This window comes from Engystomops pustulosus, chromosome 9 (assembly GCF_040894005.1).
Source record: "Engystomops pustulosus chromosome 9, aEngPut4.maternal, whole genome shotgun sequence".
NCBI classification, from domain to species: Eukaryota; Metazoa; Chordata; class Amphibia; order Anura; family Leptodactylidae; genus Engystomops; species Engystomops pustulosus.
In genome coordinates this window covers 34,303,923-34,331,627 of record NC_092419.1, presented here as the reverse complement: position 1 = coordinate 34,331,627, position 27,705 = coordinate 34,303,923, and the positions used below count along the sequence as shown (strand labels likewise).

Below are 27,705 nucleotides of genomic sequence, written 5' to 3'. Positions count from 1 at the left end.
GGAATGTACTAATCGATCAAAAGCGGATCACAGACGCACTGAGCAGATCAGTGTCTTTTGCATCTCTAATGCTTTGGCAGACATGATATTATAGTGTACAAGACAGCAAAGCGACTCCGGACCATTTTAATTATAGATGTTGTATAATGAGCTTTAAAGGGAAACATCAGCTTTACATCTGTAACGCATATCATAGTATATAAGGCTGGAAAAAGATGTCAAATACATCCCAAAAAGAATTAAACAAATGTTTTTCCCCTTAACCTGTCATATTTTTGCTCTCCAAAAGGTCAACTAGAGTCCGCCATAATTGAGAGTTTGGCAGAGAGTTCCATAGTCTCATTGCTCCGACTGTAAAGAACCTTTGTCTATGGTGATGGTAGAACCTCCTCTCCTCTAGGTGTAGAGGATGCCTCCTGTCTATGGTGATGGTAGAGCTGCCTCTCCTCTAGGTGTAGAGGATGCCCCCTGTTTATGGTGATGGTAGAACCTCCTCTCCTCTAGGTGTAGAGGATGCCTCCTGTCTATGGTGATGATAGAACCTCCTCTCCTCTAGGTGTAGAGGATGCCCCCTGTCTATGGTGATGGTAGAACCTCCTCTCCTCTAGGTGTAGAGGATGCCCCCTGTCTATGGTGATGGTAGAACCTCCTCTCCTCTAGGTTTAGAGGATGTCCCCTGTCTATGGCGATGGTAGAACAGCCTCTCCTCTAGGTGTAGAGGATGCCCCCTGTCTATGGTGATGGTAGAACCGCCTCTCCTCTAGGTGTAGAGGATGCCCCCTGTCTATGGTGATGGTAGAACCACCTCTCCTCTAGGTGTAGATGATGTCCCCTGTCTATGGTGATGGTAGAATCGCCTCTCCTCTAGGTGTAGAGGATGCCCCCTGTCTATGTGATGGTAGAAGCACCTCTCCTCTAGGTGTAGAGGATGCCCCCTGTCTATGGTGATGGTAGAAGCACCTCTCCTCTAGTTGTAGAGGATGTCCCCTGTCTATGGTGGTGGTAGAATCACCTCTCCTCTAGGTGTAGAGGATGCCCCTTGTCTATGGTGATGGTAGAACCACCTCTCCTCTAGGTGTAGAGGATTCCTCCTGTCTATGGTGCTGGTAGAACCACCTCTCCTCTAGGTGTAGAGGATGTCCCCTGTCTATGGTGATGGTAGAACCACCTCTCCTCTAGGTGTAGAGGATTCCTCCTGTCTATGGTGCTGGTAGAACCACCTCTCCTCTAGGTGTAGAGGATGTCCCCTGTCTATGGTGATGGTAGAACCACCTCTCCTCTAGGTGTAGAGGATGCCCCCTGTCTTTTGTGATGGTAGAACCACCTCTCCTCTAGGTGTAGAGGATGCCCCCTGTCTATGGTGATGGTAGAACTGGCTCTCCTCTAGGTATAGAGGATGCCCCCTGTCTATGGTGATGGTAGAACCACCTCTCCTCTAGGTGTAGAGGATGCCTCCTGTCTATGGTGATGGTAGAAACGGCTCTCCTCTAGGTGTAGAGGATGTCCCCTGTCTATGGTGATGATAGAACTGCCTCTCCTCTAGGTGTAGAGGATGCCCCCTGTCTATGGTGATGGTAGAACCTCCTCTCCTCTAGGTGTAGAGGATGTCCCCTGTCTATGGTGATGATAGAACCGCCTCTCCTCTGGGTGTAGAGGATGCACCTATCCTTAGTTGTACCTTATAATTTAGCAGAGGTAGCTACTACTAAATGCTCTATCTCAGGATAGGTGGGTAGATTTTCAACTTTGGCTTTAAACATTCCTATTAGAGATGAGTCTTCTCTAAGTTCAGGTCTGCTATATGAATGAGGTTAAGTTACAATTATAGACCTAGGAATTTGAGACTTAGGGAAATATTTATCAGGACCTCTGCGCCACGTCAGCTTATTCATAGCACTTGCGATTATTTGCCCCAATCCGCCACCTTCATGGCAGTGGGATGTGAAGCGGGCGTGGCCGGCTGTGCAGAGGGCATGGCCGGTTGGGAGTCGGCCTGCGCTGGGCTTTACTGTGCCTGCACCGGTGCACACACTGCTGCCGGCGACTTTTTACATCAAAGATAAGATCATGCATCAGTGTAGCTACAGCATTCTCAAGGTATGTTTGCTTCATAATGGTAGGTTTCCTTTAACTTCATTCCTGAGGCAGGGGGCACTTAACTTCAACACTGACCTTTCCTGCTGTGTTACTTTACAGGGTTGATTTTCTTGATGGATTTATAAGGTTAAGTATTTGCTCTCTTTTTTACATTTGGGGTGAAGAGTTACTTTATGTATGTTAATGAACAATAATGATGTGCATCTTATGAACCAGTAAATACGGAACCAAGTTGGAAACATTAGAATCTAGTAAGTATGGCCTCTGTTTGGTGTTATTTGTGTTTTTATAGAGCCAAGATTTTCCATATGACATTATATATGATCACATTCTTAAGACTGTATTGGTTTCCTTATTCCATACCGTATATACTCGAGTATAAGCCGACCCAAGTATAAGCCGAGGCTCCTAATTTTACCACAAAACCTGGGAAAACCTTTTGACTCGAGTATAAGCCGAGGGTGGGAAATGCATTGGTCACAGCATCCCCAGTATATAGCCTGCCGGACCCTGCCCAATAGTATATAGCCAACTCCTGTCCCCCAGTATATAGCCTGCCAGCCCATATCTCCCAGTATATAGCCAGCAGCGGGAGAAGCCGGAAAGGTGAGTTTTGATATATATTTTTTTTACTCAAGTATAAGTTGAGTTTGGGTTTTCAACACATTTTTTGTGCTGAAAAACTAGGCTTATACTCGAGTATATATGGTATATATGGTATATATATATGAATAAACATTATGGTGTTGCCCTATCCATTACAATAGTACAAAAAATGAAGTCATGCCTGGTGTCAACTTCACATAAAGCCAATTAATATCCATCTGTTTCGCTCCGGTCAGGGCTGAAAGTAATTCAGTGCTGCATTATTAACTGTTGGGTGACCACAAGTCATATAGGTTTGTGTCTTTGGTCATTTTATCAGCATTTTTCTCAATTTAGAGGAATCTATTCCATGTTTTTTTTACAGATGAAAAAAGATTAGGTTTTTAATTACTGTTAATCGGTCAATTTCTGGCAAGCTTTCCTTTTTATAACCGTATGTGTCCTCCGCCGTCTTTGTCTATAAAGATACCAGTGCTGATTACTTATTTACATTTTTTGTTTATCATTATAAATGTCACGTTCCACAAAAATCACAATTATACCCGATTCTATGGAACGCAGCTTGAAAGCTTTTGCTTTATAAAATAAAAAATGGAAAGACGCAGAGAGTAATTAAAGCAACTTTCCTGGTCGGTAATTTTTTAAAGTGTGTGTGTGGGGGAGGGTGTTACATACACACAGGGAAATTATTCGCTGTAATAATAGGGAGCATTTCTTGAGTGGAAAATGCGGCAGATATGAAGTAATATTGGGATGAGCGGAGCAGATGTTACGGTGTTGTCTCAATAGATCTTCCCTCTCCAATCTCTCTCCAGATGCTTGTATATGACATAATGCCATCATATTTATTTTAGGCTCTTTAGCAGAGCATTAAAATTCTTAAACAAATCACTAACTCCGCCATAAAAATGTCCCAATCATGGTGTTGAGTTTATTTTGTTTGTTGTTTTCTGGCATGAAGAATAGAGCAGAATCTACAATAAAAGAAACTCATCTCCTGTATAGAATATAATGGGGTGGAAACAGCAAGTGCAGGTGTGGAATACAGAGAATCCTACAGAGGACTTGTAAGGGGGGTAATGGTTATGTGCTTCCCTTGTCAACTACTCTATTTATTATTATTATTGTTATATATGGCAGTGGTGGCGAATCTATGGCACGGGTGCCAAGGGTGGCACTAGAGCCCTCTATATGGGCACCCTTGCCATCAACCCAGGGTAGAGTTTGCCAGGACTCAAGGCCTCTTGCAGTCCTAGGCAGCCCAGGACCCTAGAAGGAAGCTACAATGATAATCCAAACATGTTCTCCTTCTTTCTACTGTATTGGTGTCCTGAGGTGCCTATACAATTTATATCTGTTAAAGAGCAGGGAGTAATAAGTTACTGCTTAAATTGTCGCATCGGCACTTTGCGAAAAATATGCAGGTTTTGGGCACTCGTAGTTTGGGCACTCGGTGTTTGAAAGGTTTGCAATCACTGATATATGGCCTATAGAGTTAGACCACACTGCTGCCATACAATGCCAGATGCTAATATCGTTACATGATATTCATAGTTACAAAGAGAAGCTCTTTCATATATATATTTATTAAGCCTCTTTCAAACGAAAATATGATTTCTCCCGTCTTGTATTTCTGTGTAGTTTTTCAATTGTACGTATGAGCACGTGTGTCTCTGTATCCGTATAAAATACGGTGGGCTGGCAAATGATGGATGGCTGATGGATGGCTGACTATTGGTACCTTCCAATAGTTCTGGTCTCCCTAGATAATGCACGTATATATGGCATCATAAGGTGCTCAACCATATGTAGCATGTATGCAACATGTATTTTAAATGCTCCTTTAGATTTCTATGGGGCGTATGAAACAAAAATATGGATAATACGGCTAGAATGCGGCTGTTTTCATATGTTCGTATGAAAGAGGCATTAGGGAGCATTTAGGCGGCCAGGTACTCACCCGGACTGGATCTTGGGCAAGCACAGGGTCTGGAGGAGTGAGCGTTCTTCCCTCCTCCTCCCTTCATCTGCAGACAAACGGCTGCTCCACAAATCTGCCAAAATATAAGACATGTCCTACATTCCTGACTTGGTCATGGCGCGACTGAGCAGTGACCTGGAGCCATACACCTCTATTGTAGCCGTGATCTGGCAGCAATTGGAGCAGCCAGAACATGACCACAATTCTGCCCGTCTGCACAAGCACTTAAATTGAGAGTTAAAGTATTAAAAGAGAATTCAAAAATACATATTATTTTCAATAAACATTAGATACGAATTTGGCTTTTTCCAAGGACTGAATGGAATCCAAATATTTTCTTATTCGCTTTGGATGAATCTATCAAAATGGTTGCCAGCTATTACTGTCATTTATCTCCAAGCTTAGGGTGGGGGTGGATGAGGGAAAATGAAGAGATTTGTAAAAAAAATTCATGAAATGAGATATGACTTTTAATAGAAATAATTACATTTTAGAGGACTAAAGGGAAGTTATATACCTATTGCGAGGACAATAGGAGAAACTTTGGTTTGGACAGTTTCATTTTAGACTGAAGTTTCTTCAGATCAAATCTTGGATGATGCTTATTTTTAAACATATTGTCAAGAAATGTTTAAGAAATTTTAAATTCTATTCATGATTCCTCTGTGCTATGAGATGCTGTGAGCTGACAATGTGCTTAGATTATTATGGTGCAAGTTTATCTACACTTTCATTTAGCTTCTGAAGATTCTACTAGTATCTGCCACATAGAAAAAGAGAGATCAGTGATGAGAGATGATGAAATACTTGAGAAAGATATAAAACACAATGGGGCACATGTATCGAAGTTTCAGTTAGCCAAATTGTCAAATTTTTGCGACTTTTGCCATTTTGGCGCCATTTTTGCCACTTTTAAATCTGTTCTTTTTCAAGTATGCCTGAGTCTGCACCTTGTGCAGTGTGCCTTATGTATCTAAGTTTTCCAGATGTTCCATGGGACATTTTGCCATTTTTGCGGCAATTTTCGCGCAATTCTGCACCTGGTCCAGGGCAGGTACAAAGGAATTTATTTTTTCATGGATTTTAAAATGTAAATTGGAATTATTTTACATGCTTTAACTGTTTACACATTTTGCATTTAAAAAATGCAAAAGTTTAAAAAATTTGACAAACATTGTTTGTCAACATTTTTAAACTTTTGCATTTTTTTTTTATTGGTTACTTCCAAGGGTGAGGTCACAAGTAGCACTTTAATTGAGTTTTTAATGCATTTTGAAACTAATTACAACAGCTGAGGGGGTGATTTGCCTTATTGTAAAAAGTAATTTATATACCATATATACTCGAGTATAAGCCTAGCTTTTCAGCACAAAAAATGTGCTGAAAACCCAAACTCGGCTTATACTCGAGTTAAAAACATATAGGTTTTACCAGGTTTTTGTGGTAAAATTAGGGGCCTCGGCTTATACTTGGGTCGGCTTATACTCGGGTATATATGGTAACTATTTAATTTAAAGGGAACCTGTTGTCAAAATTGTATATTTTTACTTGATGACAGGTTCTAATAGCCTTTTCTATCATGAGTGCAATTCTTCCTTTATAATCAATCTTCTATGTGCCAAAAACTTGTCAAAAGTATTTAAATATTACCTGAGTCATATGTCAGTTTCAATGCACCAAGTCTCTGGATAATCAAGTCATTCTCTGTCATACTTCCTAATCCCCCCTCTCTCCTGCTCCAAACTGCTCCCTCCTTCCCCTCCCTCATGCCTATGTGAGCTAACCACTGCTAGCAAATCTCCCGCAGGCATGAGGGATGGGGAGAGGATTGCAGTTGGGAGCAGGAAGGAGAAGGGGTGCTAATTAGTGGTTTGAAGAGGAGATGCTAATTAGTCCATCGAAGCTGACACTTCGTTCTATGAGTGCACTGAAGCTGATGCTAATTAGTGCATTAAAGCCCACATGACTCGATGGTGCCTGCTGGCTACTTAGCTCCGCCTTCGGAGCAGTGGCCATTCAGCCGCGGGCCTGCATTCTGCACATGCGCAGAAAACCGGCTGCTCGGACGAGGGCGCGCAGCTACGAGGAGCTGCGTGCTGAGGATGTCAGGGTAGGAGGAACAAAGAGGCTACGGGGGCGTGGAGTAGCCGCGATGTGTAGCCTCATGTCCAGCTACTTCACGCCTCAGTAGCCGCTTTAGAAAAGTTACATATTAGATTTTAAAAAGATAGCGGGGACATGAGGATTAGCTCTAAAAAGGGCTGTCCTCATGTCCTAAACATGCACCTACCATCTGTTCTACCTTTATAGGTAGATTTGTGGTGATAGTTTACACTTAAAGGGAACCTATCTTTAAGTTATCTGTGGTCATCTTCCTTCTAAAATCAACTTTAAAATTATGCTAATAAACCTGAGTGTTATCAGAGCCCCTAGAATTCATAGGCTGTTACATTCTAAAGGAGCACTTCCCCCTCCCACTGTGTGCTCACTGCGGCTGAGATTACAGGAAATACAGGGGGGGCAGGGTGAGACTGAGACCTGCTGAAACATTGTAACATCCTTTGAAGCCAGAGAACAGAAGGCTTTTGTAACATGCTAATAACCCTACATACTCATTAGCATACTTTTAAAAGTTGATTTTAGAAGGAAGGAGGCCATGGATAACAAATATGAGCCCTGGTGTCCTTGGTTATTCATGCCGGATTTTGATGGTAGATTTCCTTTTAATTAACATAAATATAGATATTCCCTTTTGTAGACACAAACCTCTAGGCACTTGTATTCCCGGTAGGAAAGTAGTAAGGACTATGAATATGTGCTGTATACATTTTTATATTTTACAACTTAATGATTTTTTTCATTAAATTATCACCAAATTAATTTAGACGCTATATATATAGAAGATTCCTCTATTAAAAGATGGTTTCATATTCAAATTACAGCCATTAATTTCCTATTGATTTCTAATACACCAATGTCCTTTTCATCTGCCCATTGTGCCAGCCGTCCGCTCGTAAAATAGTGACATGGGGCTAATGAATAGATATCACAATTCACCGTTCTCTATTTTTGTCAATTACATTCACCTTTCTTATTGAAACCGCGGTCATTCCGAGCATTGGATGGACAATGTCATTAAAACCTCGGATTTGCATCTTAAACTTTTTCTCTTCTGAACTTGATGGTTACTTTTTACTTAATCCCTAGAGGTGAATGACACAATTTTGTGTGGGAAAGGAGTGCACTCATTTTGCCAAACCCTATGTTCTGTCAGGGTTTAGCTATTCTTTAACTAGCTGCTTTAATTTGTGTGCAATTAAGTGAAGAATGCAGACAACATGGAGACAGGACACACAGAAGAATCAAAGAGTAAGAGCACTATTACTTCATTTATGGGCTCTTCAGGCTCTCATTTTGCACAGTAAATAAAGGAACCCTAATGACACAGCATGAGTAAGCTAAATGATTAATATAATCAATGTGCTACTTGATATAAAGTATGCAGCCCACAGACATGGCCCTAAGCAAAATTTTTTATTCTTCTACAAAATTCTGATTTGGAACAAAGACTGTAGATTAAAGAAACTCCAAGGATTTATGGACCACAACTCTTCCTGTAAGTGATAGGTGCTGATGAATACTAGACTTCTTTATATTCTGTGATGAGAAGTTTTGGTAAGGATTGATGATTACCATATTTGCTTTAAAGGGTTGTAAACCAAGCACACAGCCATGCTGGTGTGCGCCCCCACTGTCAGAATTTGTTCTTCTTTTAGCTTCTTAAGCCATTGTTTTTATGAAATTTTTTTATAAAAAAAGTTATAAAAAATTATGCAAATGAGCCTGAGGGGCTCCAGGCTCTTTTGACATCTTTTGAGCCTAGAGCCCCTTAGGCTCATTTGAATAATCTTTAAAACCTTTTTTAGTAAAAACTGCAAAAGAAGCTAAATAAAAATAGATCCCAACAGAGGAGGCACACACCAGCATGTCTGTTAGCTTGGTTTACAAACCTTAATCCTGGTGGTAGATGTCCTTTAAATCTTCTTTTATATCATAGTTTGTGATTCACAAAAGACTTGGCCTTGTTGTTATTCTTACGAAGTAGGGTCCTTAGACTTTACATAATATAGAATGATAAATCATTGAAAAAAGTTGAGTTATGGTTCTGCCAGATCACCAAACTTTGATTATTTCCACTAAATGCATTCAAGATTTTGCCAGTGAAAAAACTTAATCTGGGTTTTTCTATGGTTAAACAGCTCAACAAAGTTAATTTGTGGTTGTACCAATTCATTTGTGGGGCTACCAGCTCAGCCAAGTATACGGTGACACCAACTGATCTCAATTCATCTGCGGCATGTTTAACCATATTCATTGGTGATTATACTATACTAGGTCGAATAGATGACCTAGATAACCCTATTTCATCCAAGTTCATCTGTGGTTATACCAGCTCAAATGGTTAACCTGTGGTTCTAAAAGCTTATCCAAGTTCTAACTTCATCTATGTGTAAACCAACTTAGCCAATCCATGTACGGTTACAATGACGGTTTACATCAGCACTTTTTACTGTATTTCCATTGTTCTTCTCTGCTATCATAATTATACCAGCTCAGCCAAGTGCATCTATGGTTATACAAACTTATCAAAGTACATCTGTGGCTACACCAGCTCAGAATAGTTCATCTATGATTATACAAGCTTATCCAAGTCTCTCTGTGGCTATACTAGTTCTGTCTATGTTTACCCAAGTGCATCCCAAATTATCTGCAGTTATGTTAGTTTTTTTCTCCTATGTTTAACCAATTTCCCAACTTCATGTAAAGTTACAATAGCTTAGGAATTTTATTCTATGATTAACATATGAAACATCGTTTTACCTCAGCACATAAGTACTTTTCTACTCTGCAATTATAATTATATCATCTAAGCCAAGTTCTTTTGTGATTACCCCAACTGAGCCTCAACCTTCAATTGTAGATTTGTCTTCTCAGCTAATACCGGATTTATGGTTGATCCTAGTAGCCAAGCCATGTTTATTTCTAATTTTAATGTCTTAGATGAGGTTGACTATGGTTATGCTACATTGGTTGAGTTCATTAATGGTTACTTTAGTGCTGTCAAGTTCATCAGTAGTTATGGCTCCTCAGCCAAACTCATCAGTGATTACCCCAACTGAGCCTCCACCTTTAGTTGTAGTTATGTCTTCTCAGCTAATACTTGATTTATGCTTAATCTTAAAAGCCGTGTTGTGTTTATTAATAATTATGATATCTTAGATGAGGTTAACTATGGTTATGCTACATTGGTTGAGTCCATTAATGGTAACTTCAACTCAGTTAAGTTCATCTGAGGTTATGACTCCTCAGCCAAGTTTATCTGTGATTATCCCAACTGAGCCTCATTCAACTGTAGTTATGTCTTTCAGCTAATACTGAATTTATGGTTAATCCTACAAGCCTTGCCATGTATATTTATAATTATAGTATATTAGATGAGGTTATCTATCATTAATCTACATTGGTTACGTTGATTAATAGTAACTTTAGCTCAGTCAAGTTCATCTGTGGTTATGGTTCCTAAGCCAAGTTAATTTATAATTATTCCAACTCAACCAACTTCTTCTATGATTAGAGCACCAAAGCCATCTAATGCTATAATAATTTCTTATTTCTGCCATGCTTTTAGTTTGAAAGAATGATAAATTATTATGTAAAGAAACTGGTCTATTGTATGGTTGAAGCTAAGTCACAAAATAAGGAAAAGCCACAGCGTCCTATGCAATTTAAAGAAGGCGGTACAGCTTTATTCCCATTGGCATGAAAAACGGTGAATCGAAACGTTGCTGCTTTTTTCATGCCCATGCGAATAAAGTCGTACCGCCTTCTTTAAATTGCATCGGACGCTGTGGCTTTTCCATATTTTGTGAGTATTTGGATCCCATACACCAGGATCTACAGCTGCGTGCATCACCCACATCATAGCTCAGAAGTAATTTCAGTTGCTGTCTTTTTTTTTCTATTTTTTGGTTTTATCTAAGTCAGTTATTAAATAAATTTCAACTCATGATGTCCCACCAAGATGATATCCAACCGAAGCAAAAAGAAACTGTATCTTTTTATTATTCAGTTAACAAAATTTTTATAAAACTGAAAAAATTCTTTAAATGTTCCAGATTTTAATGCTAGTGCGAAAAAGCGGAGTATGGCGCAGCACTGGAGGAGTCAAAGATTTGCCACTAATCACCATCTGCAAGATGTTTCCTGTTTTTTAGGATTGTGTGGGAGTTTACGATTGACTTTTTCTTTAGCTGTTCTTATGGTGAAGTCATAAAACCATTCAGGCGTTATCCAAGAATATATATATATGATAGTGATAATATTTTTCTTGTTAATGTGATCAACATAGGCTGGTACTTACCTTCATGCATCTCAAGCTAATTTAAAGGTGTTTTGCAGAATTTTTTTAAAAAATTGTATATGGCTGGGGGAAGGGCAGATGTAAAAATAATAAACATCTTATACCTCTTCTGGCGTTCTCATTCAGCTGCTGTGCAGTCTGTTTGTAAATAAACAGAGGTAGGTGTAGCAGTTGCGTGGTGGTGGTGGGGATGGCACCACCACCCTCTTTTATTTTTTAGATGGACTACACAGCGGCTGAATATTTTTATTATTACAGACCCCCCTAGCCATATATTTTTTTTTAAATTGCATATATGTATGGGGTTGGGAGGTGTTGGTGGGTGTTTTGAATACTCCTACATGGATCTCAACCAGCTTGGTATCATCTTTATCATGATCGAAAAAAAAAGTACTAGGGTACATTTATACATACTAACTCAAGTGTGCAGAGGCAAGAAAATGGTGTAAACCAAGCGCTCCATACTCTTATATTATATAATACAATATTTAAGAAGGACAAATAAATTTAAAAAAAACCCCAAAGTTTGAAATATAATGGGGGGAATTTATTCATGAACTTATGCCAGACTTCTAACGAATTGGTGCAAAAAAACCTTGCGCCACATTTAACCAGGCTTTTTTTTGTCACTTTTCCCAACTGGAATTTGTCCGTGTGCCAAAAATTCTGTTGCCTAGTTTAGACCAATGAAACTGGGTCTAATGTAGGAACCGACAGTCTTCTACTGTACTAGAATTTATGAAGATAAGTTATTGAATATGAAGAGGAGCTTTTATATTATTACATGCAATCCCTCACTTTAATACACCCGACATATGACCCCTAGTTACAGATGGACCTCTCTGGCTACTGTGAGCTCTGTTACTTTAGTCCCAGGCAGACAATACACTTTCTGTGAACTCCTCGGACCGGGTAAGTAAATGTCTCCCAATGTTGTCTGAAGCTATATTTGAAAGCTATACCTGTTACGAGTTGCATACAAATTTACCTTAACCTATGTTCTACATAATCCGAGATACTGTTTAAACAATGGGAAGATTTATCATTTTTTTTGTTGAACTTGTACCTGTTTTTTTTCACGGTTTTGGTATCAATTATTGCTTTTTAGTCGCAATTAAGCTGCAGCTCTTAATTTTACACAAACAAACTGGGAAAACCTATCTCAAGTATAAACCTGGTTGGAAATGCATTGGGCACAGCCTCCAATGCTAGCCAGCCCCATGCCCCCCGTATATAGCTAGCCAGCACCCTCCCCCACGTATATAGCCATCAACCTGCCCCCCCCCCCAAGTATATGGCTAGCCAGTCTGCCCATGCCCTCAGTATATAGCCAACCCCTGCCCCAGTATATAGCTAGCCAGCCCCCTGCCCCCAGTATATGGCTAGCCAGCCTGCCCATGCCCTCAGTATATAGCTAGCCAGCCTTCTTCCTTCCAGTATATAGCCAGCCCGCCCATGCCCCCAGTATATAGCTAGCTACCCCATTATAAAGCTAGCCTGCCCATAGATACAATGTGTAATAAATCATTTAACCAATAATTTATGATAAAAATAAAATAAATTAATGGATTATCTCTTTTAAAACTTTTGACAATGTTTACACTTATGATTTAGTGTTTATGTTGCTGGTACCCAGCTCTAGAAGTACGTCTCTTGTGCAGCTTCTCATCAGCTTCTCTCCAATAGTTCATAAAATCCTGTGACAAAACTGTTATATAATATGGCAATTATAGGTGCGCTGAAGTGCTCTTATCTGGCAGGGTGACGCTTAGCAGTTACTTCTCGTCTTGTGACGTGATCATTGTTCTTCATAAAAGCTTTCCTCGATGCTTATATATGTTGAGCATACAATATGTACATAAAAGTGCATTTTAGGCACAAAGGGAAAATTGTTTGAATAAGACATTGAAGCATTTTACATTGCCACTTTTGATAGATCTGCAGAAAAATGAGTGGCCGCATAAAATCCATCCTTGTCTCGTGAATTTTGACGCTTGAAAAGAAACTATTCGATGATGAATGAATGTATGAAAGTGGATTCAAATTGCATTTCGCTCAATCTCTCTCTTTTCTCTTTTCTTGCAGAAGCGTTTGAGATGGTAATACGGCATGCAAGGAATTATACAAACACAATGTTTAAGACTCATTACCAAAACATCTCATTGAAGACCTTTAAGTTAGTCGGTGAATTATTCACAGACATTTCACTCTATGTCTTGGGTTCAGACATTAATGTAAATGATATGGTGAATGAGTTTTTCGATGGCTTGTTCCCGGTAGTCTATGGCAATTACTTGAACCCTGGATTCCGAGAGTCAGTGGAAAGTGTAGAATGTCTTCGGCTTGCCAGACGAGATGTCAATGCGTTTGGTCAGTATCCAAAAACAATGATGACGCAAGTGTCCAAATCCTTGCAGGCTTCTCGCGTTTTCCTGCAGGCTCTGAATCTTGGAATAGAAGTGATCAATACTACTGATTATTTAAAGTTCAATAAGGACTGTGGTAGAGGACTTCTGAAAATGTGGTACTGCTCCCATTGCCAAGGTCATTTACTGGCACGGCCATGCGCTGGATATTGTGGAATTGTGATGCGGGGTTGCCTTTCTAGCGTTGGGGAAATTGACTCTTACTGGAATGAATACATTGCATCGATTGAGAGACTTGCCAAAGAAATGCATGGGATTTATGACCTAGAACGTGTTCTACTTAATCTGTTTTCACTCATTCAAGATGCTGTAGTACACGTTGAACGGAATGGAGGAAAGCTTTCCAGTGTGGTAAGTTACATTTTTGCTTTTCCAAAAAGTTTAGAGAAATGTCCTCAAAACATATTGTCAGAACTGAAAACAAGAGTTTTTGAAACGTTTCTTAATCTGAGTGGATCCATTACATTGCTGAGTATTGAAGGGTTTCCTTATTAATAACACCAATTTGAACCTTTCTACAGGAGAGGGAATAATTGCTTCATCTCGGGGGTACATAGGAGGCACAATCCATGTTTTCTTCAACAGCATCTTTTGGTATATGCTTGTGCATGTGAGAGATTGTAAAAAAAACAAAAACATGTCATACCTGGTTGATATTAGCGATATAACTATCGCTGTATGACTGTATAGTGTTATTGAGAATTTGACCGTAGTAGTATACTGATACAGTCATGAAGAAAAGAGAGTACTTGCTAAAATCGATACTACGGTATCTATCTGTCAAGATCTTTTCACCATTTATTTGTCAAGAGCTATAAACCCATCATCCAGTTGCCTCCTATGTCACTTGATGTTCTTCTTACTCAGGTTGTCTTCTTCCATACCCCAATTGTCTCATACATATTTGTAATAAGTTCATATTACTTCCTAAACATCTTCTTCAAATCTCTCATTCTGCCTGTCTTCCTTTAAAAAAATTTTTTACTCTCACTTTTTTTGTTTTATCCAATAATGTTTCATTATTGATGTCATTCTACACATTTGCTCCATTCCTCACTTGTGAGAAATAGCTGGGGATGGCAAGATATTCCTCCATAAGCGAGAGCATAATCACATGCTGTCAGACTAGCTGGGTCTGAGGTCTGATGTGCCGCCTCGAAGACTTAGGTCCTGCTCTGTGCATTGAGTGGCGGTGCCTTTAGCGACGCTGGAGCTGCCCAGCAAGCACCTCTTGACTTTTATTAAGTTCATAGAGTGACAGAAGGAATATCAATGAGCCTCACTATGCCATGCGTTCTTCACTCAACTAAACTTAGTTTGAGTAGAAATATTACAGAAAATATAGGAAGTAACTAGTAAATCTACCTTTGTGTAACATGAGTGTGATATAAGACAGAAAACAGCAATAAATAAGCAGATAAAAAGCAGATAACACAGTGTTTTACTTGACGGTGAAATTGAACCCTTGGACAACAACAAACAAGAGGAGAGTTGCAGCATTTACAACAACAGATACCAAAACAGATGTCAAATTCAGACTTCAAGATGGCAGGGCTAATCTCAGGAGTGAGACATGCAATCCATAAGATGCTAGTAATAGGGCCCAGGAAGAGTCAAAACCAAGAGCAGCATCCAAGAGCAGGTGGATCACCCTACAGCAGCGGCTCTCAATCTGTGGATTGCAACCCCTTTGGGGCTTAAATGACCTTTTGACAGGGGTCACCTAAGACCATCAAAAATATGTGTTATCCTAGGGTCTTAGGAACTGAGACACTCCAGGTGACAGTGTTGGCTTCTACCTCCCTCTTGTGGCAGTGGAACTTTTAGCTCCTGTGCACCACTGCTCTCTATCTATCACACAGACCGCAAGCGTGCAGTGAATAAGCAGAGAGGAACCAGGTATGTATGTTTTAATATATTTTTTTCATATTCTTCTGTGACTGTTGGCTATTGTGGGCATTCCTGTGACTTCTGGGGACATTCCTGTGACTACTGGCTTCTGTGGGGCATTACTGGGACTACTGACTACTGAGGGACTGTGACTACTGGGGACATCACTGTTACTACTGTCTACTGTTGGCATCACTGTGACAACTGGGGGCATCACTGTGACCACTGGCTGCTGCGGGCAGGTGCTGTGACTACTGGGGACATTCCTGTAACTACTGGCTTCTGTGGGGCATTACTGTGACTACTGAGGGACTGTGATTACTGGGGGCATCACTGTTACTACTGTCTACTGTTGGCATCACTGTGACAACTGGGGGCATCACTGTGACCACTGGCTGCTGCGGGCAAGTGCTGTGACTACTAGGAGAATTACTGTGACTGCTGGCTGCTGCAGGCAGGTGCTGTGACTCCTGGGGGCATCACTTTGACTACTGGCTGCTGCGGGGCAGGTGCTGTGTCTACTGGGGGGATAACTGTAATTTTGCTGCTGTTATGTATCATAATCACTGTTATGATGCAGCAACAAAAAAAGTAATTGTATTAAAGGGTGGCAACATTAGGAAGCCCTAATCCACTCTCTATAAATAATTGGTCACCTTTTGGACCTTTATTTTACACATCTATCTCTTCCACCTGTTCACCCTCATAACAAGATGTGAAAAATTGGCACAAAACCCATCACGGTTCCCTTTAATCTTCCCTATTGCTTTGTAGCTTTCCATTTTATGTGAATTTTGTTCATGTATTTTGTTTTTGTTCCATTATGAGTCACTCTGATACTTGTTCCTAAAGTTCTTTGACACATTGGCTCAAAGAAACTATTAGAAAAGAACGAAGCATCCGTGGTGTCAAAATCTGCACATTTTTACCATCTGCCACCCTATTATAAATACCGTCTATTAAAAACGAAAATCCTCCTTTCGCTTCTGGATTGAAGTGTTTTGAACCTTTTGTACGTTCAGGTTTGTTTTATTGTACAATGGTTGGTATCTTTTTAATCAGCGCCAGACATGATTGTGGAATAAAGAGATGCAGGCAGAGCATTATCTCTAATGAGGCAATCTGTCTGGTTAGCTCCTGTATTGTACACTAAACACGGCTTTCAATAATCATATGTACTGCATCGCCAAGGGATGAAATATTGTCCTGCGGCTCCAGCATCTAATCGATAACTCCCCCCGCGCGCCAGATTGATGTTTTGAAAATATTCGAAGAAAAGTCGTTACTTACAGAGTTACAATGCCGAGTTTTTTGCCTCTTATACGTGTCGGCGTACATTCATTACATTCTGTCCCTTTTTTTTTAATCTTCATTGGGAAAAACAACAATTTAACCAGTTTTGATTTATCAAAGTCAGGACCGAGTTTTTATCAGCAAGATGATTAAACAAAGTGTCACATTGTCAGTGCGTAGGGGAAAAAACTTAAAGATGCTTGTGATTTACTGCGCTGATGTTATATTATCTTTTAATGTGTTTTACGCTGCGCGTCAGCTCCACACAAATTTTAGCTGTTATGGGATCAAGGCTATTTTGTGATTACAATCAGAAAGAGAACATGGTGTTTGGTATGTTCTAGCAGTTGTAAAATAATCTGGGATTTACGCGCTCCTTGTGTGGCGAGCGGAGGCGAAATATTGAAACTGCAGTGCCCCAATGCAAAATCTGTACCAGGCCCCCTAACTATCATATATCATTTATAGTACAGGTCTCTTCATAGGCGTAAAATACACGAATTTACCAAATTTGATTGTTCTCCCCTTCGTACAGGATCTGAACACAAGAATGGTGATCCCGTTTTCACTAATTGATGGAGCAGCAGGCTAAAAATATGTCCTGCTGCTTAATTCAATGCTGAGGGAATGTCGGAAATTACGAGCACAGCGTTTAGGTGTCCATGTCACTCCAATTCAATATCTAAGATAGATAGGTGGGCATTGTCAATTTCTGATGCCCCCATATTCATGGATGTATCAGCTGGCTGCACACTCAATCGGCTCTCCTCACTTGTTATCAGTGTGGTTCCAAGCAGTTGGACCCCAACTAATTGGACTTTCTTACTATCTTGTGTCAATCAATCAAACTATGTACAACTTCTATGGTTGCTAGGCCTTTCCTTCAATCATAAAAAAGTGTAACTTTTCACTCACACCCTTTTCGGGCGGTACCCTGCCCGATCACATATGGACAAGGTCTCTTGCATTTAAACAATACAAAACACCAGCTGCTAGTTACCGATCACATCCCACCCCCCAAGTAAGCTAACATTGTGTTAGGAAACGCAACTCTAGCGGAACCTGAGACCATGGTCACAAGCTTCCAACACCCCATAAATTCTGTAGAATAATTGATCTTGGCCTTGTTTAAAACACATGAACACCCACAAAATGGTGTTTTTCTAGAAAATCTCAAACCATCATACTCTTACATCAATTCTAAAGTAGTCTAAGCTCCCACAAAATATCTTTTTAACTAAAATATTAAAAAAATGTCCAAGGCAGAATAAACTTTTAATACCTTTCCATGTTATGAAGTCTCTTTTAATTACTTTAATGACAATTAAAGATTGTACATATTTGGCTTTATAGTGCCAAGAAAAAGGCTCCCTTATCAGATAATTTGGTTTTTACTTCTACTTAGAGGATTGGAAGAAAGAAAAAAATTTAAATTGCACCTAACTTTTCAACAAACTTTGCAGATATCGGTAGTACAGTATGTGTAAATTAGGAATAACACAGTTTCTGTCTATTTGACTTCAAGTAAAAGCTGATTAATGAAGAAGATGGGAAGACTATATAATATAGAGTATAGCACTTAAAGGAAATGAACCAATAGGGTTTTACTAATTTACACAAATAATATGTACCTGTTGGCGTCTTCTCCCCGTTGCTGGGACATATCTTCGTTAATCTTGACATGGCGAGTACCTGCAAAAAATACTTTTAAAAATATGATAATTAAATAATTATGCACCCCTCCACTGTCACGCAGGAGGCGTGCATAATTATATATAAGGGTGCTCTGTGTACATCACGTAGGCGCTCCAGGTTAATAATTATGCACCCCTTCAGCTTGATACTCACCTCCTCTCCCCTGCTGGAGCTGATGACGTCACGCAGGAGGCGTGCATAATTATATATAAGGGTGCCCTGTGTACATCACATAGGTGCTCCAGGCTAATAATTATGCACCCCTCCAGCATGATATTCACCTCCTCTACCCTGCTGGTGCCGGTGATGTCATGGAGCAGGAGGCGTGCATAATTATATACAATGGTGCTCTGTGTACAGACGGTGCTCTAGGCTAATAATTATGCATGTCTCCACCACAATACTCACCTACTCTCCTCTGCTTTAGCCCGGGGACCTCATGCAGGAGGTGTGCATAATTCTATATAAGGGTGCTCTGTGTACATCACATAGGCACACCAGGCTAGTAATTGTGCATGCTTCAGCGCAATACTCACCTCTTCTCCCCTGCTGTAGCTAGTGATGTCATGCAGGAGGTGTGCATAATTATATATAAGGGTACTCTGTGTACATCATGCTGCGCTCTCGGCTCATATTTATAGACACTTCCTGAGGGACATCACTGGGCGCCAGCATGGTAGAGAAGGTGAGTATTTTGCATAATTATGAGCCTGAAACGCCTGGGTGACAACTTTTTTTTTGTAAGTACTCTCTGTGTCAAGGCTAGCGAGGTGCGTTCTGACATCGGGGAGAAGATGCTGACAGGTATGTTTAGTGTAAATTAGTAAATTTCTAATGGCTGATTTCCCAAGTAGACGTGACATAGATTTAAAACATACCCACGGTATATTGTGGTCCAAGCTCTAAGACTCACACCTGTTTTGGGAGAAGACGTCCGCTGACCCCCTTCCCACATGTGATGGAAAGAGGGCTGTGCCAAGCGTTGTTGCGTCTGTGCAGCTGGCCACTGCCATTCTTTTATATGTCAATCATTGTCCTTATAAAATGGCCATATATATTTTTGTGTAAGGGTGCAGTATTGAATACCATTAAACTGTGCTATTAATAAAAAACTGATAAATTGTATTAGAAAACTATAGGTATAACTGGGCTCAGCGACCCTAATGCTGTTGGCACGGCCAATCATCTAGATGCTAAATTTCTGATTTGATAAGAGCCATTAGGAATAATGATGAAGTGGTCTGTTAATTTCCCTGCTGCAATGTTGTTTATATAAATGTATGCCGGCCATTACCATTGCTCCGCTGTCGTATCATCTATAAAATAGATGGCTAGAAGATTTGTGGCTCTCTATTCCGTGCGCTTTCCAACAATTACACACGGAGATATATTGTGATGCTTTAAACAGATGTTGTAATTCTTTTAAGCCTCTTGTCAGGAAATGAATAGGGATGCTTAGCGCAGATGGAGTATTTATTAAACAACGCTAAGAGTGATAAGGGTATTATGTCTACAGCCCTCCGCGCTGCCGCCGGCCAGGGATACAGTAGCCGTATTAAGACGTCAGATTTACATAAGCCATAAATCACAGCTATTTATTTGTTTCTTGGATGGCAAGTATGGCTTAATCCATTTGGATAGGATGTATAGCGGGTCTCAATCACGTCTCCCTGCATTATTAGGCGCTGCAACAGTCTATAAATATTTACACGCATTCATTCGTATAAAATCTCCCTATAATCACTTCCTTAGGTGCATCCTCCATTTCTGTCTCTGCCGAGACTTAATAAAGTTGAAATATAAGATTCTCCGTAATAAATTCTTTTTACTTATATACTTTGACCCTAAGACCTTGAGGTACTAAGTGGTTTCTGGAGCACTCAGAGGTAATTTACATAAAGCCATGAAGGATATTCAGGCCTTTACATGAACTTGCTACTGCTTGAAAGATGCAAGGACTTTACTTTAAGAAATAAGTTCTTCTTTCCTATTTGGATTTACAGGTTGGAGCAAAATATGAAATCTTGTTCCGAATATTGTTCAGTAAAATAATTTTTTATTGAAAACCTAATCATGGTTTAGAGTTATTTCTCAATGTACTTTCATGCTAGGGTGGGCATCAGAGTCGTCCAAGATCATGGAGTGGAAAGGATAAACTTTTGTTTGCCGTGTGATGGGAAAACAAACTTGTATAGGGCACTTATAAGCTTCTTACATACCACCCAACTTTATGGAATGAGGGATAAAAGATGTAGCTAATGTTTTGCTCACAACCCCTGTCCTTGACCCTCCCCTTATCCCATCCTCTAGTGTGTCCCACCTTGTGCAAGGCCGTTGTCTGTGTCCACCACACAGTTTAATGCTCCCTTTTCTGCAGCCTCTTCCCATATTGCCCCCTCTTGTCTAGTTGTCTCTTTATGTAGATTCCCAAGTTATACCCTCTTCCCTATAGCACCCCATTTAAAATACTATTAAAAGTGACAATGTCCCCAATATTGTGGTCAATCTTTATCTCTAAACTCTGCCAGACACAGCAGTGGCCACGGCTCAAAATGTTACAAAACTAGTGCAAAATGGCAGATACATCCTTCAGGGAAAAACATGCATTTCCAGACAAAAAATAATGCTCATTCACACAGCAGTCAAAAATGGCCGTGCGCTGTGTTTTCTTCCATTTTTTAATGGATCAATTCACTTTATCTTTCCAATAAATAGTAGAACATGTCCTGGTATGATCCTTTTTTTCACTGATCATTCTTAGACCTCACACACATTTGTGCATTTTGCAGGCAACAAGAAACTGTCCGTGTGCTGTTGCTTGTGGCCCATCTGACATCAGTGGGTATCGCTGCTCACCACGTGGATGGGAATAGAAAGTGACTGCCAGCGCTGCAAAGAAGTGCAAGAAAAGGATGTGCCATTTCTATTGAGGTTCGGGCAGTCGGCTTGTTCACAGAGCAGTGATGTACAGTGCCTCATGGGGGCTCATTTACTTACCCATTTCCGACGATCATGCACTGTGCCACAATTCACTAAAATCGTGCGCTGGAGTTCACCTTCTTCTTCCCGGTGCATGTAAATGCTTGATCTTGCGACACAATTTGAAAGTTAAATCCCGTGCTCAGTCCGAATCAGTCGGATCATACGACGGCCCGCCCCTCGCTTTCTGTCACATGAAAGCCAGCGCAGCTGCGCCACAATCCCATCGCGTGCGACACAATCCCCACTTTAATACTTGTCTCAGCGGCCCAAATCCCGACAACGCTGGAAAAAACAGACGAAAGTGCGGCCGCGGACCCTTAGTGAACAAGCACAATAGAAGGCCATGGGGCCATGATCAAGACACCATTTCTGTGGCTGTCTCCCAGCCAAAGTACAAGTGAACATAAGGCTAGAGCCATTGGTTTACAATCAGTTAAAAGTATCAGTTAAAAACCTATGACACACAGATTAACCTAATTTTCATCCATTTTTCATGGCCAAAAATTGGCTTGGTCGTTTTAATATTGCCTAAAGTTTTTCACATGTCCAGGAACAGACAGTTTCTCCTAAAAAGACTGAATAAAAATATTTAAATCGGAGGTGCTTCGGCCTACGTCACCAGAGCAGCTCTTGGTTCCACCACCTGATAACATAAGCACTCCCCTCTTTGTTCATTGCAATGAGTACAGGTGGGGGGCATGTATATATTATCAGGTGGTGGAGCCAAGAGGTGCTCCAGTGATATAGGCCAGACAATATTTTTATAAAGAGAAGAGAATCTGTGTGTTCCCGAACATGGGAAAACTATGCCATCTACTAGACAACTATGCCATTTACTAGACGCAAGTCAGTCCTTTAACATGGGTGCCCAGCCATAGAGTAGCAACATGGGTGAATATGTGACTGTGGATTACCAGGTTATGGAGCACTATGTCAACTAAATTGACATTGTGAAAGGGAGCATTCTTGGTAAAGGCCATTGTCCATTGGCTCAATTGGTGAAACAGGTACAGCATGCAGTATACGTTTTTTGGGTCACTGTATTTTCTGCAATTTTTTGTGAATTAACAGAACTTGTGCTGGTCCCTGACCCAACAGAGGCATAGGATGTTTTTTTTTGTATCTGTCGGGTCAGAGGGAGACTTTAGTCACTGTGGCTCCCAACCTACACACTGAATATGTTCACATCACAAAATGGGCAGATATGTTTTTAGATAAAAAAAAATACTATTAATTTATGTGACTGAAGATCAATTGCATTCTTAATATTCATTAAAAATGGAAAAAAAATATTCCTCCTCTGAATTGCCCCAGTAAATGCCCTTTAAGCAGTATAATCTAAATGTGATTTTGGTTCTGGTGCATTCAGATTCACCCTGATAAGGCAGATTGCTTGACACATTCTATTTACTTCACCCTATCAGGATGCAGGATTGTGTATCCGATGGACATGACAACTAGCGACCATATTTTAAATTGAATAATCTCTGAAAACAGGGAACCAAAAAATCGGAAGAAATAAATCAGTAAATCCCGGTCTGCTCCCTGTGTCTAGCAAGCTAAATGTTCCCCTTGTTCAGTCTTGTTATCTTCCTGTATAATTTCCACTACATCTGAGGTCATCTGTAGTGCATGTCTCCTGTCACAGGAGTTTACCAGCAGTGACACAAATCCTCAAGAGGAACACAGGCTTAAAATAAGAGTAACATTCCCATTAACGAGACGGCAGATTGCTCTCCGAATTGTATCCAAGGGAAGAAGGACTCGGAAATTCATCCCTAGCTGAGATCTTCATGCAGGAACTTTTTGGTGCGTTGAAAATCTAAATTGAGTCCCAGGATTTGCATAAACCTTGCCACAAGAGTTAATTTAATTTAATCAGTTTCCCTGAAATAGGTTGTATCTGTATTGGCACAGCCAATGCTCGTTTCCTACATTAGAACATCCTAAATATCCCCAAATAACTTACTATGCAGATATCCCTTTCCATTATCACAACGGACGGAGAGAATGAATGCCAATTACTTTCATTCAATTATGTCTGCCTCATCGATTTTACATTTTTTTTTTTTACATTTTGCATTAAAGAAGATATCCACTACTGCAAATGTGACTCTTAAATGAACAAACTGCAAGTGCTGCTAGGATTAGACATAAGTCAGCGGGGTCTTTGATCATCACCGCTTGATATCGAGGGATTTAGGAAAGGGCTACACTGTCACACAACCAAAAATGTTTGTCACCTTTTAGTCCTGAGATTATTTCAGAGCTGTGATTTGTTAAAAACATCTCCAAAATTAACAAACAACTCCACTCCATATAAATTATGAGGAAGTCACAATCACCCACAATTTACACTGCAGGTAATAGCCTACTCCCTTCTGATCTTTGACAAAAAAATCTAGCAGGTCAGGGTATTTGAGACAGTTGTATCATTCATGTGATCAGGGGTGAACCTAAACTCTCTACTGCCTGAGGCGAGGTATAGAATGGCACCTCATCTAGTAGTATATATAGTATATATCAAGTTAGTTTCTCTTACACAGGTTCTCCATGCAGTGTCTCATACCCATGGACAATGGGTATGAAGAGACACTATTTTAAATGTGAGGTCTAGATTTGTACTCCTGATGTACTCCTGGTGCTGCCCCCTATTTTGCTGAAGGTTGTGCTGCCTGAGGCAAGATGCTTAACTCACCTCATGGCTGGCACACGGCTACATGTGATAGGTTGGAAGTCACAATCTAATTGCAAAATATGAACACCAATGTCACGATTTCAAGATTTAGATCATTACGTCATTGATGACGGACAGTCCTAGTCTACAGGGCTTAGCTTATGACAACACTAGTAACTAGAGCCCTGTAATGTACAGTACTATAAAGGATTGCTTATGCTAGGTGCACAAGACAGAGAAAAATTACCATGGGCCACCCTTTTTTCCCTAAATTGTTGTCACACGGGTGTACTAAATTTACAACTATTTAATAGAATTTACTACTATATAATAGAATTTCTAAATGAACAGACATTTCAGCTATCGGTCAGTATAATAAAAATCTTAAAGTTTGTTTAAAAATCCAATTATCGTGGTATACCACAGCAGGCGGGGGATGTAAACTAGCTATAGCCTAAGTGTTTCAAAAAATTTACTCTTGGCTTAGAGTAAGAGCCATGAGTCAAATATTTTTATTGAAACGCGTAGGCTATAGCTACTTTGCATTTCTTTCCTCCGGTTTTTGTGTACTACGATACTTGGATTTTTAAATGAAGAAATAAACTTTAAGATTTTTATTAAACCGGCTGGAACAGTTTGTTCATTTATAATCTACATATGTTCCCTAAGACCCAGGACTCCAACCTAACGTGTACTTAATAGAGTTACACGGCTGTTACATTAAAAAACCTTATTTTGGATCTGTTAAAAAGTAGAGCATACCCTAGTCACCGTTTTTTATAGATCAGTCACAGATTATAGTTAATGAGGCTCTGTGAAAAACAAATGCCAAACCGATGCAAAACGGATGTAAAACGATGGAAGAGAACATTAAATTTTCACGGTCATAAATCAGCGCCTTTGCGTTCATAAAGCCTCATATTTTCCAGAACCAGTGTCAGCAACCCAAATTCCAGTAATGGCTGGGCGGCAATACCTGACATTGCTTACGATGAAGAAGAAATGAAAAAACACAAACACTGTTTATATCATGTAGTATAGCCCCGTTTATTGTGGGGCACCTCCAAAATATGAAATATTTTTTTGATCCCGGAGGACACAATATTAATTATTAAATCAATGTAATTAATGTAATACAGGGTTCTGTTTTTTGTTTTGTAACTGTGAAAAGTCCATCCCAAAAAAAACCCTAAAATAATTGCATTGTACACTTCTTTCGCTAAACGATTATTGTTTATATATTCCGCATAGTTTTTCCAAACTTTTTATAAATAATGATGAAAAGTAGCAAGTAATCGATGCTTGTTACATGCAGATGATTGGTTAGAGCAAATGACACTAGCCTATGGCAACTTAACTTACCATATTTTTTGGACTATAAGGTGCACCGGATTATAAGGTGCACCATCAATAAATGCCTGCTTAAATGTCTAGGTTCATATATAAGGCGTACCTGATTATAAGGATGAATGACCAGCAGGTGGCAGACCAGTTCAAGGCAGCTGAAGTATGGTTCATAAATAAGGTGCACTGGGCTATAAGGCGCAACTTTGATTTCTGAGAAAATCTAAGGATTTTTGTGCGCCTTAAAGTCCGAAAAATACGATATTTTTCTTTTGTGAAAAAAACTGCACAGAAGCCCATGTACATAGAAAGGAGGAATAGAAGATGAAGAGAAGACATGCTGGGATTTACTGCTGGGAGAGGGGCAGAGAGAGCTGAGGAACCAGTAAAAATCATAAACTTACCATGTATTGCAGTTTCAAAGATATTTTCTCTCCATTTTAGTTTTCTTTGTGCCTGATGTTTTTCACATTAGTGTAGTTCCCTGTGAAATGTTGGTTTTCTGTGTGACATGTAACAACTTTAGGAAGTTTCCCAAAGTTTTTTTTGTGAAATGTTGATCAGTAGTTTATATTCTCATAAGAACTGTGAACTTAAGCTACACAGCTTCTGTGCCGACCACTGAAAACATCAATTTCAATCTCTGTGAGATTATGTTTGTTTATTTAGTCCATATTAATTGCTGTTTTAATTAAAAACCTTGGATATTTGAAAGTTGACAGAGTTATACGCAATGATGTGAGAAAAAAATGGAAACACATTTAAGATGCACTGCTGCTTTTAATTGCTTTAGTAGCAATAAAAAAGTTTCGGAAAATGGAATTTCCTGCTCCAGACAAGAGCTAATGCAAACTGCATATTAACTTCCGAACACTCACAAAGACAAGATCAGCAAAGTGGGAGAAATCGAGGACGTTCTGCGACCGGACCAAGTCATTACTGTTACTGAGTTTTCATCATCCTTCCAACAAGCTGTGGATGGAACAGCTGGGATGTCAAGGAGTCTTGTTATTGTAACTATGTTTTCTTCATTTAAGTGAGCATTATTAAAAGAAATCTGCCATCAAAATCCATCATGAAAAACAAGGGTGAACTTACTGATATAATCTTCTTATATTTGTTATACATGGCTTCCTTTTTTGTAAAATTAATTAAAAAAAAAATACAGAAGGGCTCTGGGGGCGTTACCAGAGACCCTCCATGCTCTGGCTGTACAGTCTTTAACACTGTAGCACAGGAGCATGTCTCCCCCTCGCTCGGCAGTTGCTCCCTCTCTTTCCCTGCTGTAATCTCAGCCAGTGGGAGGGGAGAAGTGCCAATGGGGAAGGAGGAAATGTGCTTCTTGCGTAGGGTAGCGCATTCCAGAGAACTGGTGCAATTTGAGAAGTCCTCAAAGCAACTCTACCATCAAAATCAACCATAAACCAGGGGCACATCCAGACACTGTGACCATGGTAATCTAATTATATTTGTTATCCATGGCCTCCTTCCTTAAAATAAACTTTGAAAAGGATGCTAATGAGTTGGAAAGGCTACCCAGGCCCCTGTGTCATCTGGCTTTACCGGCTGTTCTCACCGTCACACCCTCCTCCATGTTCCCTCAGCACTTAGGCATAATTGTAAATGCTGATTTTAAAAGGAAGGAGGCATGGATAAGAAATACAAAAAGATTACCACCATATATATGCAACACCCCTGCCAATGTATAGGCAAGGGGATGTTGCGAAACGGACCCTCTACCTGTCAGGATCCATGTGGAGAGCCTGCGCAACTCACTCAAGGGATAATGCAGGGAGATCACAGGTAATCTTCAGCTGTAGCCTCTGCCTGGGAAGGCAATAGATAAATGGGTGTAAGATGTTATCCAATTATGTGGCTGCATTGTAAACTGGAGTGTGAGCTCATGGTCTTTCAATACAGCAGAGAGTCAGACCTGCTGTCAGAGTGAAGAGAAAGACAGTGTGGAGCACACCTTTTAGTGCTGTCACAGAAACCAATCCTAGAGTCAGGAGATTAACCCAGAGCTGAAGCTTCCATAGTTTGGACACAGCTCCATCTCAATCATCCCAGCCTGCATCTAGTATCAGGCTGGTGCACCATTCCTTCGGACCCCACACCACGACCACTCCAGTAGCAGAATCCAAATCTGCTGTTTGACTATTTTGGCCTGTTGCCTGCTACCTGTTGTTCATTAAAAACCGTGAGTTGATTTGCACAATGTTGCCTCCGTCTGATCCCGGGACGACTGTCTACCGCCACGGGCTTCCCCATCCATTATACAGGCACCTATCTT

General features: G+C 40.1%; 2 protein-coding genes across 3 annotated transcripts in view; both read left to right on the top strand.

Annotated features, from left to right (window-relative positions):
- Window positions 1-27,705, top strand: part of LOC140077158 (P2R1A-PPP2R2A-interacting phosphatase regulator 1-like) — a 981,687-nt gene that overhangs the window by 346,681 nt on the left and 607,301 nt on the right. The gene's annotated exons all lie outside the window — the stretch shown is intronic.
- GPC3 (glypican 3) overlaps window positions 1-27,705 on the top strand; it is a 296,911-nt gene that overhangs the window by 89,033 nt on the left and 180,173 nt on the right. For both annotated transcript variants that reach the window (XM_072123247.1, XM_072123246.1), the window contains exon 3: window positions 13,191-13,882. In XM_072123247.1, coding sequence (XP_071979348.1) covers window positions 13,191-13,882 — 692 coding nt within the window. The remainder of the gene's footprint in view (window positions 1-13,190; window positions 13,883-27,705) is intronic.